The sequence below is a fragment of the Sinocyclocheilus rhinocerous genome, unplaced genomic scaffold (assembly GCF_001515625.1).
Source record: "Sinocyclocheilus rhinocerous isolate Xijiao unplaced genomic scaffold, SAMN03320098_v1.1 scaffold358, whole genome shotgun sequence".
In the NCBI taxonomy this organism is placed as follows: Eukaryota; Metazoa; Chordata; class Actinopteri; order Cypriniformes; family Cyprinidae; genus Sinocyclocheilus; species Sinocyclocheilus rhinocerous.
The window spans coordinates 527,556-540,250 of NW_015650700.1; the positions used below are offsets into that span (position 1 = coordinate 527,556).

A 12,695-nucleotide genomic window follows, 5' to 3' on the forward strand; every position below is an offset into this window, starting at 1 on the left:
TACATTTACATTAGGTTATATTTAAATTTTGTTATTTAGCAAACACTTTTATTCAAAGCGACTAACAAATGAGGACAATAGAAGCAATCAAAACCAACAAAAGAGCAATAATATGCAAGTGCTATATTAGTATATTACTATAATGTTATATTTCAATTTCACAAAGAAACGTGTAGCATTTTGTCCAAGCAATAATAAAAGGACACATTTAATTTATCATTTGTCTTAAATCTAATTTTGTAAAAAAAAAATCGTGAATCGAATCATGAAATCAGAATCGTGAATCGAATCGTGAGTTGAGCGAATCGTTACATCCCTATAAAACACTAAATATAAAAAACACAAAAAAGTCTGCACATTGATGCTCCGAAGCAACTTTATCAGTATTTGTGGAATATTATTTTTTGTGATTTGTGACAAGACCAAATATGTAATATATATATTATTATTACTATTAAAAAAAGAAATAAGATATTACATTTTGCTTAAAGGAAATGAAGGATCTTTTTTTTTCTTTCTTTGCATTGTCATTATTTTCATTTTCATTATTTAATTACCAAAAAAAAAAAACATCTTATTACCGCAATGCCAACAATATGTAAATGTTTTTTTTGTGTTTTTTTACATCATGGTAGTATTTGTTGAACTGCCTGTAAAAGAAAGTAAAATATATGGAGGCATTATGAGAATTGTGGATGAATTTGTGCTTGCCTTACCTCAAACACAAGCAAAATGCCTGAAAGAGGAAAAAAATTATTAGTTTTTTTTTTGTCGATGGTTTAATCTGGCTCAGTGAGGCAGAGATCTTTTGTCAGTGAGCAGATATTATTATAGAGATCAATTCCAGAGTGTTCAATACTGTCTTGTGATCTTTTAGCTGACATTTCTCCTCACTGCATCCTCTCAGTCAGCACAGTCACACATATGCACATCCCTCACCTATATTCGGCTGATCATTATTTCGAATAGCGAACAAAAAACATTAATGTGCAGTAATGACACTATGACTGATTGCAGACAGTTATTACTGCAGTATTCAAAGGCTTTCGTCTGTGGAATTGAAATACTCCATTCGCTGCTGCCTTGAACAATAATCCTCTTTTTTTTTTCTTTTTTTTTCTCTCCGTTTTCATTTCAGGAGACAAACCTGATTAATGTCTGTGTGACTTTAGCTGTCTCTATAGCCTTGAGCTCCAGACGTTTGAAAGCGTGTTGAACTCTTGTCCGTTCTCCGGGTTGATTAAATGTTCGTGGAGTTATAGTGACAAATAGCAGCACTTCTTGTTTTCGAAGTCAAGCTGTCCCTGTGACTGACTGAAGAGGTCAAATAGCCACACATTGCTTCTTTCATCTTACTTTTTTCGCTTTTGTTTTAAATCCATTTACTGAGAAATGAAACCCTTTATCCCTGACAGTTGTTTGTCTAGAAACGTGAGTGGTTTTGTACGGTGGCCGAGAAGTGCTAAACAAATCACAATTCTGAAATCAAAATAATGTTACTCCTGAAATGCAAATGAAATTCATCAGGGCAAAATAATCCACTGCTCAAAATGTGTAATGGTTTAAATATAACATTATACTGAAGATTGTGCAATGTTTCTTTCTTTCATCTAGCATCTGTCACTTGGTATCACTGGAACTCCGTGAGAACTTGCTGACATATTTACCAGAGTAAGTGTACGCCTCCTAACGCTGTGCATGTGTGTGCATAAGGCAAAAGCAAATTCATATTTATTCCATCCAGTTTCTCTCAGGTCTCTGTCTCAGCTTCAGAAACTTGAAGAACTGGATGTTGGAAGCAATGAACTGTATAATTTGGTAAGTGTTGTGATTTTCATGACTAGCTCTAAATGGACTAATGACAATAATAATGACTTTGACTGCACAAGGCTTGGTATATGTCAGCTGTCACGCCATCTCTGGAACCTTATCTGAGTATTGGGCTGAATATGAAGAAGGCATTTCCACTTCACATTTCATCCCAAATTCAAAAGAGAGTTTATTTTGCATAAAGACATTGGGCCTCATGAAATGTGAGTAAATTCGGAGTAGGGATGTCACAAAATTTTATTTTTTACTATGCGGTTATTGCCTGATAAAACAATCACAGTTTCTAAGATTATTATAGATTTAAATAATTATTAATTATTAATTATTAATAAAACCCCCACAAACATTTAGCAACATTATATTAATGGTTTTATTGCATCAGTTGTTAGGACATACATACATATTAACATACATATTCCTACTTTTCACAGAAAACCGACAGGTAAAGTATACTCTGAAACCAAAACGAACCTTTAAAACAACAAAAAAAGTATATATACCCTTTCAATGTATATGTATTACCTTCATACCTTCTACCTTATATTACCTTCATCTGGGCATGAATCAGATGGTGATCCCTCAGGTGCTGAAACATCAGATGTGTTTGCTGATGCTTTTTGTTTGGATGTTTTGCATATTGGGAACCCGTCTTCAACTACTGAATCCTTTTTTTTAGTTAGCCAAAATGCTCCTAAATAGCTTAATTAAAACACTTTTTCGGCAGATACAAGTCCAGGAAATTGTGTTGATCCTCCATGTTTTCATTTTGAGAGAATGCTCTGAAAGTTCACGCTCTGTGCGCGCACCACAGCCTTACAGACCATCCGAGCAGACGGCAGAGCACAGGCGTCATGCCAGTAGTTCATCTCAGTCTGATAGACTTCTTTTCAGTGCATTTTTAAAAATAGATTTTCCAGTTTTTTCCAGATTTTCCGTAGCTCCCAATTTCGTACACGTTAATAACCATGACTATTTTAATCGTGGTTAATTGTGAAATTGGGTGATCACGACATCTCTAATTTGGAGGTTTCTGTAAAGTGGGGCAATTCCAACTTTACAAGGACAGTCAGGCGCTTCTGACTCACAGCCTGTAAGTACGTTTTCATATTTCAAGAATTTGCCACTGACGATTCAACCGCGAGTTTTGAGCAGTGTAGAGTAGTGCTTGTTTGTCATGTGGTTACATACATGTTTACATGTGTGTGTGTGTGTGTGTGTGTGTGTGTTGGTGCGCACATGTGCTTTCTCTGCCTCAGGAACTGGGGAGTATGAGAAGCCTTACGTGTCTGGATGTATCCGAGAACAAGTTAGAGCACCTGCCAGAGGAGATGGGGAACCTCCTCTCCCTCACTGACCTCCTGGTGTCCCAGAACCTCATAGACATGCTGCCGGAGGGCTTAGGTCAGTGTTAAGGACCCGACTACGAACTGCAGTGCCTGTGTGTATGTTTATGCGTGCTTCTGTTTAGTTGTTGTCCTTAATGATGGATGGAGTTTGATTTTTCATTTAGAAAAAGCAGAGCGTTTATTAATGGAGCAGTTGTACTTGTGGTTAACCTACTGATCCACTGTTGTTGTTGTTAAAAGCGCACGATAGTGAGCTGTGATGTTTGATTTTGTTTGTATGCAGTAATTATACTGTAATATATGTTTTCCCTTAGGAAAATTAAGACGGCTTTCAATATTGAAAGCAGATCAAAACCGATTAGTTCACCTGCCGGAGAGCATTGGCAACTGTGAAAGCCTGACAGAACTAGTGCTGACAGAAAACCAGCTGGTGGTAAGTTAAAGCACTTGAGCCTACTAACTGTCTACATGCGTTCAATTAGCAAGAGGGAAAACAAAAATGCAATTAATTTATCAAGTATTACTCCTATAATAATTCATTTTAGTTTTAATTTACATTTATTTTATAGGTACTTTGCTATTTATTTATATGTATTTAATTGAATCACTTTTCTGGAGTGGAATTCCATTTTTTTTTTTACTTGACTTCATGCCATGCTGTTGGAAGTTTCCACATTTTTAAATTTAATTTAATTTAGTTTTGTTCATTTCATTTCATTCATTCATTCATTCATTCATTCATTCACTCATTCATTAATGGGTAAAATCACGCAGTACAAAATGTGGGTCACAGCTAAACATTTTGGTCATTAAAATTAGTTATAGTTTTGTTCATTTCATTTCATTCATTCATTCATTCATTCATTCATTCATTCACTCATTCATTAATGGGTAAAATCACGCAGTACAAAATGTGGGTCACAGCTAAACATTTTGGTCATTAAAATTAGTTCTTTTTTTTGAACTACAACTAAATTGAATATCAGTTCAACACATACTTTTTAAATTAAAATATTTTTAAGAAATATGTATGAAAAATATATTTTTTAAACTTTTAAAAGTATTTTTTTTTTTAAATCATCACTTTAATTGCTGACAACAATATCAATAATTAGAAGAAGAATGTGGGGCTGACTAAAGTAATTATTTTTAATGGTGGGCAGGCCTTTGAAAAGCAGAGTTTAGTTTCAGCCCTGCTCTAACACCTGCTCTCATTTTGTGAACCCCAGAAGCGTGGTTATTTATGCGTTTGATTAGGGTTGGATCTCAACTCTGCAGAAAAGAAAGGTTGATCTCCAGGGGCAGGATTGAGCTCCTCTGACCATAAGCCTGAGGGGGTAAAATCCATTATGTAATGATGCCCTTAAAAAAAAAAACCTTGGCTTGCTCATTAGAGTTGTCATGTAGTCTTATCATTGGTCATATGCATTTTTTTTTTAAAGTAGATATTAGTGTAAGTGTTTTTCCATTTTTTTTTTTCCTCAGAGTTTGCCAAGAAGTATTGGAAAACTAAAGAAACTGTCCAACTTCAACTGTGATAGGAATCTACTAATGTCTTTACCAAAAGAGGTATGCCAACCTAGTCATTGGGCCTTATTCACGAAACACAAGCAGAACATTTCATGAGGCGGCAGGCTTGGGTGACATAACTATAACATAGCTATTTCTAGGGGTGTCCCTCCCCGACTAAGGATTTGCAAAGACGAATCGGAATTTTCGAATTTTGCCGATACACTGATAGTCGAATCATATGTTTGGGGAGGGGGAGGGGGAGGGGGGTCAAAATACATTTGACAGTCATTAATACTGACGCAGAGGGAAAATGTGTAACGGACGGCTAGCTGATACAAACGGGGTAAATAATGTTTTATGTTTTGATTAAAAGATAGTTACGTTAACATTAAACGTCAGCGAAACCCTAAGAATTCACAACACTTTTTACAATAGTGCTCTCATTATAACGTTATGTATATGATAGTAGTTATTAATGTTCTGCATGTCTGTTTTGAGCTGCGCGCGCTGAAGATGACCAGTAGAATGAAGCAGTTGATAGCAGGTTTTTAATCAATGGGATTTAACTAGTCATTTATCTCATATAGAATACGCTTTGTTATTTATACAACATAACGTTAATATTACGACTTATAGGCTATCTGCACAAAATGCCCCGAATGCACATGAACGTGTCTGCGCGGCTCTGAATGAACTTCTTTTGTGGACGCGTTCTTCACGCAACAACGTGCAGAAACACGGCAACTAAACTCAAAAAATTCACAGCGTTTTATTATAATAGTGTTCTCATTATAATGTTATGTATATGACAGTCCCAGTCATAGTTATTAATATTCTGCATTGTTGTTTGTCCTGCTCGCGCTGCGCGCTGAAGAGATAATCACCGTAGTAGCCTAGCCTACTACAATGAAGCGCTTTACTGCAGCGCAACTCAACCAAATGCATCTTATACGAGATAAATAATATGTACACGATATATATAAACCGGCTGAAATGTTTTGAAATCACTTGTACCCTACCTGATCGAAAAAATCCAGTCTTTCACTCTGCCTGTGTCAATTTGAGTCTTGTTAAAGTTTTAAATCCCTGCCGCCAAGATGCTTCTCTCTCGGTCACGGATTATGGAAAGTGAAACTTAAATCTATAGTGGTGGTTGGATTTATTCACGCACGTTAAAATGTTTATTTAAAGCTTCTTTATTTTCTGATTCTAATTTACAACATTATATTATAGGCTGTATATTAACTTATTGGGAGAAAACCGGTAGTTCTATGCGAAATCAGACATTTGAGCACCCCCATATAGCCAAAATGGCATGATCATAACACCCGCGAATATTCGACTGTGAGATTGATAGTCGAATCAGGCTCCTCCTATCGAAGCATCGGATCGTCGACTATTCGGGGTCACCCCTAGCTATTTCCAATCATTTTCCCCCATAAACTACACACCTAATGTAAATCTTTTATTTACTCATGTTATTGTGCTAGTGTTAAAACGTACAACCTGTACATTTTATTCCACCCAAAGTCACTTGAATACACATCAAATTGTAGTTATGAATTCCTAGTTGAAATAATCTTTTAAAACATCTCGCTTACACTTCACTCCACGGGTGACAACGTGTGTTTACTGTACATATGCAATAAATACAGTGGCGCCTATGGCAAATTCTCGGTGATACATTTGGTAGTAGTTTTTCTTGCTGTTGCTAGTTTACCCATACACTGTATATTTAGACTTCACTTTGCATATGAGTCCACAAAGTTCACAAACATAATCAAGAATGGAAGTTATTATTATGTTTTATTGCATATGTGTTGGTAATTACTTGGATAATGAAACATTGAGTGGGAAAAAGAGTCTTTTCTATTAGCTCAAGGTCATCCTGCAGGTATTTTTTAACTGAAATGCTAAACTACTCCTACGTTCGGTTAAAAAGTTAGTATCCTTCTTTTTAATGGCTACCTTCACTGAAGGACATTTGAGTTGTTTATGACTAGAACAAGTCCTTGAAAATCATGTCATGCTTTTTCCAGAATAATCTTATCCTGATTTTTTTTTTAATGTGTTTGAGCAAGACTCTTTTTGTTACTGTTGTACATGAAATACAAAAACCTTTATGGTTAGACCATTATGATGTTATAATACAACTGCTGCATGTCAGATACAGTATCTAGTGCTGCCAAAGCTCCTTTATGTCGAGAAAATAGTATCCAGCACCTGTTTGAAATGTATTCTGATAGTCTGTGATGTCACAGTGCTGAAGTTATTGCTACCATAGTTTTATGGTGGTCTAGTATTAATACTGTTGTTTAAACTATATTCGCATAGCCATGGATATACAGTACTTAGCATAAATGAGTACACACCCTCTGAAACTTAACAAATTTAGCTGTTACTTCTTTACTTAGAAGACATATTAAGGTTCTTCCGAGACATAATTTTCCACCAAGTCTGCTTGATCAATTATCAAAGATTTTGTTAAGAATATGTTTAATGCATTTCATTTTTCCCATCTTTCCATGAAGTGTATTAGTGGGAAGAGGGGGTGTGTATTTATGTTGAGTACTGTAGATTTTTTATTTTTTAAATAGATAAGTTAGATGAAAAATAGTTTATATATTAAATTAAGTTGCAGGTATGTTGGATATTGACTTCACTGGCTGTACAAACATCATCACTTGCAAAATTACAATGTTAATATGTTATTCCTACGCGTCAAATACAATCAATTGATTTTGGAATCATGTGCAGTTTGAACAGCCTTAATCTCGCAGCCCTTAGCATTTACAGTCCAGTGTCTTTAAGATTAAAAATCTCCATGATCACAGCACTTTGCCAAAATATGTTCACATTCAGAGCATTAAAACAGTAAGACTTTGCCTCCTTTGTTAAAACTCTCTCAAAACCTTTTGTTTTGCCTCTTGCTTGCAGCAATAGCTCAAGCTTGCGTTGGCTCGAGTAAATAGACCAAAAGCACTCATGACAGACAGGCTCACACAAGAGGGATGTGTGAGTGTGTCTGTCATGAGTGCTTTGGTTTACATGCTGACTCATGCGATAGTGGCCCTGCTGCTGCTGCTGCTGTAATTGGTCTAATGAAAGGTAATCCTTACACTTCCTAACCAGCAAATCCAGTTCCAGGGCCGGATTCAGTGAAACCGCACCGTAGGTCAGTCAGTGTTATTAGCATACTGGCCTGGGGCAACCTGCCATCACCCATCACATGACACTGCCTTGCCTACCCATACAATCTGTAGTGCTGTGTGTTTTTGTGGCATGACTACAGTACTCGGGATGGGGTCGCCCATGGCACGCACGCCCGGACAAACACACAGCCCGTTGTGTTACTGTTCTGTATCTTGTGTCATCTTCAACGGCCCTCAAGTGTCTTATGCTCTTGAGAAACCTTCATCTCTTATTCTTGAAGGTTTTTTCTTTCCCCTTTCTCTTCCATACTTCCACGAGGGGTGAAGACGGGCGCTGGTGACAGCTGACAGGATTTGAGGAATGTTATTGTGTTGTTTAAACAATGGCTTTGCATGAATGAGGCAGCTTGTTCTCTGAGACCGTTGCTCAGCTGTGACCTCTCTGACCTCACTCAATCAGGACACAACACAGGAAAATGCCACAAAATGTCATTTTCTCATTTTCTTTTATTTCATGTTCAAGCTATGTCAGAGTGTAGGGTAATGACAAACTGAGCAAAATAATCGTGATTATCAGTTATAATCACAATTATTAATCACAGTTCTCATTTGAGAAATTAATTTTATTTAATCAAAATTATTGCGCTTCCATGCATGCACAAATCAAGAGAACATCAACTCATTACCTCATTTAGATTCCTGATTTATTATATTTATCATATAAATGAACACACTTTCTGCAGCATAAAACTGGTAAAACCCAAGCGGCAACCTTCCGGTCTCTCTCGTGAAACCAGCACGGAAGTGACTAAAACTGCAATTCATCGACTGGCCGCTAGAGGCTGGCTCCAAAAGGGAGTCAGTCCCATAGACCCCCAATGTTAAAATGCCCAACTTTACAGCAGAAAAAAATGTGCTTACGGCCTGGTACAAAAAGTGGTTTTGGTCTATATAGCTAATTTTGCCCTTCATGACAACTGTGAGGGGGGTGAATATTTTTATAACTCATCCGTTTAAATTATACTAAGCCTTAAAGTTCTGCATAATTAAGGGCGTGGCCACTTGAGTGACAGATGGATTGCCGCTGCTGTCACCACCGTCGAGCTAGGTGGCCGTGGTTTCAGCAACCAGCTCCCACCTCTTTACCCATTTTCGATTATCCGGGAGTGACGCGCTCCAAGATGGTGACGGCTCGCTCCGCCAACTTTGAGCTTCAAAACCGCTCTTCAGAAACCTACGGGTGACATCACGGACACTACGTCCATGTTTTTATACAGTCTATGGTAAAACCCTGAGAAACTTCTCTGAGCCGACTGGGCAGTGCTCTGACATCTAGCACAGATGCACTTCAGGCGACCTGAATTCGAGTACCAGGTTTCCCCTGCCCCCCTCTCTCTGTCCCAGTCCGCTTCCTGTCTGCTCTCCGCTGTACTAGATGTTAAAACAGTGAAGTTTTCTAATATTAATTCCAATAATTCCACATGATGGTAACATGTTTCTATTGAAACAATAAAACAGACTACAGCTGCCACATACAATATAGCCATGCTTCATTGTTTGGATTTATCATAGTTCGTCACCTGAGAAGGTTTCCTCACAGATTTAGTTGCAGCAAATAGCCTCATGAAGGAGAACAAACTGGCTGTATTACACTTTCATTTGAGCAGAATATCATAATCAGATATGTTTTTGCTAGTCTTCAGTTCATCAGCTTGTGTGCATGGATGCCAGGTTGGGAAAATTAAGTAAAACACTGGGAAGAAAATATATTCTTTTTAATTCTTGACATCTGGCAACCCTGAGCATGAAGCATCAAAGAGGCTTGTAACCAATGCAAGAAAACAGAAATGGCAAATAATAATAATAATAATAAATCAGGATAAATAACCAACTGGCCAATATTGCAGATGATTATGCTTAATCAAGAGAAGCAGAAAAGATTAAAATATGATTTATCGTGCACCCTTATTTTTAACAATAAAAAAATAAATAATTGTTATTACCTCTAAACTTCCAACTTTGAGTAAAAGCTTATTCCAGCTATTGAAAAATGACAAATTTTAAGCATTATTGACCAAGTCTTAACACAGATGAAAGTAAAAAAAATAATAATAATTTAATCAGTCAGAAAGCAAATGTTCATGTTTGGTGTCAGTGTTAATTTTGACAGGCATTTTTGATTTAGTCTTAATCTTTATCTTGAGATGAAAATGCTTAATAGTCTTAGTCACATAATTGTGACTCCCAGGAAAAATGGGAGCCTGGTCACCTTATCCCTACCCCTTCGGGTGCTGAGGCCATTGTTTCAGATCGCTAGTTCGCATTTTGGTAGCCCATCCACTGCGGCTGCCATACTGAGACTAGATATGCAAACGCCCCTTATCCGATTGCAATCCAATGACAGGGACGCACATTTTGAAGGACAAGACAGTAGCCTATAGGATGTATTTTGAATGTCCCGTAGTCCTCAAATAACATTATAGTCCCGTCTCGTCTAGTTAACGAAGACGCGGCATAAATTTCGTCATAATTTCGTCATCAGATATTAGTTTTAGCTCGTCAACGACATTAACACTGGGTGTAAATCACTACATAGGAATCCATTGCTTCAAAATCTTTCACGTTTGAGAGCTTTCATTGCCTTTTAGCTGCCCTTTAACTGGAGTTCAGACCACCTCTAACTGCTTCTGTCACTGAAACCACTTTTTTAAGGAAAGTTTGCAGTTTGCTTGCTGTTAATGCAGCTGTGTTCAATTCATTTTGTTCATTACTGTCTGTCTTCTCAGACATTTCCTGCAAATATTCATATACTGGTGGAGCTAATGTTGTGCTCTCTTGTGACAGGGTAATGTGCTGATTTCCAGTGTTTCACACTGGTCACAAAGGAATTTGCTCATGTTGTTTTGTGATTTGTTTCAGATTGGCGGCTGCTGCAGTCTGAATGTTCTGTGTGTGAGAGAGAACCGTCTGACACGCATCCCTCCCGAGCTCTCGCAGGCTACAGAGCTGCACGTGCTCGACGTGTCTGGAAACAGGTTTGTCAGAACATAGTTATCTCACCGGGGGGTTTGTGATGAAGACTGAGTCATCAAACGCATTAATGAGTTCCTTTGACACAGGATGTGTATCACTGCATCACTCTGCACTTATACATTTATAAATGCCACTCTTAATCCATAAAATGTTCTTTCATCTTCGAAACACAAATTAGGATATTTAAATGATGTAATATTTCTGTCCCTCCGTTGAAAATCCATTCCACCAAAACTTCAAAAAGTTAATATAGCACAAGTAAACCTATTTCATATGTTTAGAGCACTTTAATCCAAGTTTTCTGAGAAGTCTTGTATGACGACACATGGTTTAGTTTTAGGCTTTTATTGACAGATAAAAACTGATCAATGCACATACACAGATCACATCAAATATGATAAACAGAAGCTCAAACAAGAATGAGAACCAATGAGGTTTATTCTCTTAAATAAGTAAGGTTGAACTGAAGCGTCAACATTTTGGCGGTTTTACACTTTCCATACATAAAAATACAATACAAAGGTGGGAAAAAAAGGGAAAAAATCTCAAAACATTCTAATAAGACAAACCAAGCAAAAATACATACATTAATTTTATATATAAATAATAGTGCTGTTAATCGATTACAATTTTTTTTTCTGAGATTAATCGCAATTGAGATTAATCCCACCTAACATTAAAGTTTTAAAATATATTTTTATATTGCAATAATTTCACATTCAATCTTCAAATTAATGTAGAAACAACACAAAGACATATATACCATAACATATCTTTTTAATATTTGTTTAATGGCATCTTTTTTATGACTGACGGCAAGTATATCTGATACCATTAAACCAATTTTTTCTTTCTTTCTAATATTTAACCAATGGCTATAGCCATTCACCATTAATATCAATTTTAACATTTATTAGCCTTTAAAAATTTACTTAAAATAACTTAAAACAATCTTCACATAAACCCATTATAATAGATGTCATATTTAGCTACCTGTGCCCTTCAGCAAGTAGGAAATATACAGAAATTGAATAAAGTTATCAAACACTAAATTCTAATTGAAATAAAGATGAATCCTTAAAGCTACGAAAGTTATTGGTTTCCTCTTTTTTTCTTTGATTAACAGACATCACAGCAGCTGGTTATTAGGTTATTTTGCACTTTAATATGAAATGATACACTGTGTGCACTGCCGTATTTGTGCGTGCAATTGAAGAGAATGTGCTACAAGCACAGAATAACATTTCAGATATATATATAACTGTTTTTTACTGACATGTGGCCTGACAGCATCTCATCTGACCGCAGATCACTGTTGTTCTGCTGAAGCTCTCTCATCACCTGGATCTTTTCCTCGCTCATTTGAGGTGAAGTTGGAGCATTCGTCTGAAAGTCTCCCGTTTGATGTGGTCGTAAAGACGTTCTGCATCTAAATAAACACAATTTTTGTCCAGCTCCAGTGTTAATTGCGTTAAATATTTTTAAGGAGTTAAACTGAAAAAATTAATTGCATGCATTAACGCATTAATATTGACTGCACTAATAAATAAATATACATAAATGTATAGACTTACATAAGTACAATTTTATAAACTAATCGATAGTATGATTTAGAAGATCCAACTTCATTCAGCAAAGAGTTCCCACATCTCATTAAAAACTTCTACTCGTCTGCCTGTATTCGATTCTTTGCTCTGATTGTATTGCATCTCAGATCTGAGAATGGAGAATCCGTGTATCATTCGTTTTTTTCCAAAAAACGAGCAACGAGAATTCAGCTTAAATTTTCGTTTTTCGTTCATGGGTGGAAAAATGAATAAAC

The 12,695-nt window shown here is 36.5% G+C and overlaps 1 protein-coding gene across 1 annotated transcript in view; it reads left to right on the forward strand.

The window, feature by feature from the left end:
- The window catches only part of LOC107712319 (leucine-rich repeat-containing protein 1-like), a 64,315-nt gene that overhangs the window by 41,035 nt on the left and 10,585 nt on the right, over window positions 1–12,695 (forward strand). Inside the window, exons 4-7 of the mRNA XM_016517544.1 lie at window positions 3,060–3,231; window positions 3,491–3,609; window positions 4,662–4,745; window positions 10,760–10,875. Of these exons, the coding sequence (XP_016373030.1) occupies window positions 3,060–3,231; window positions 3,491–3,609; window positions 4,662–4,745; window positions 10,760–10,875 (491 nt within the window). The remainder of the gene's footprint in view (window positions 1–3,059; window positions 3,232–3,490; window positions 3,610–4,661; window positions 4,746–10,759; window positions 10,876–12,695) is intronic.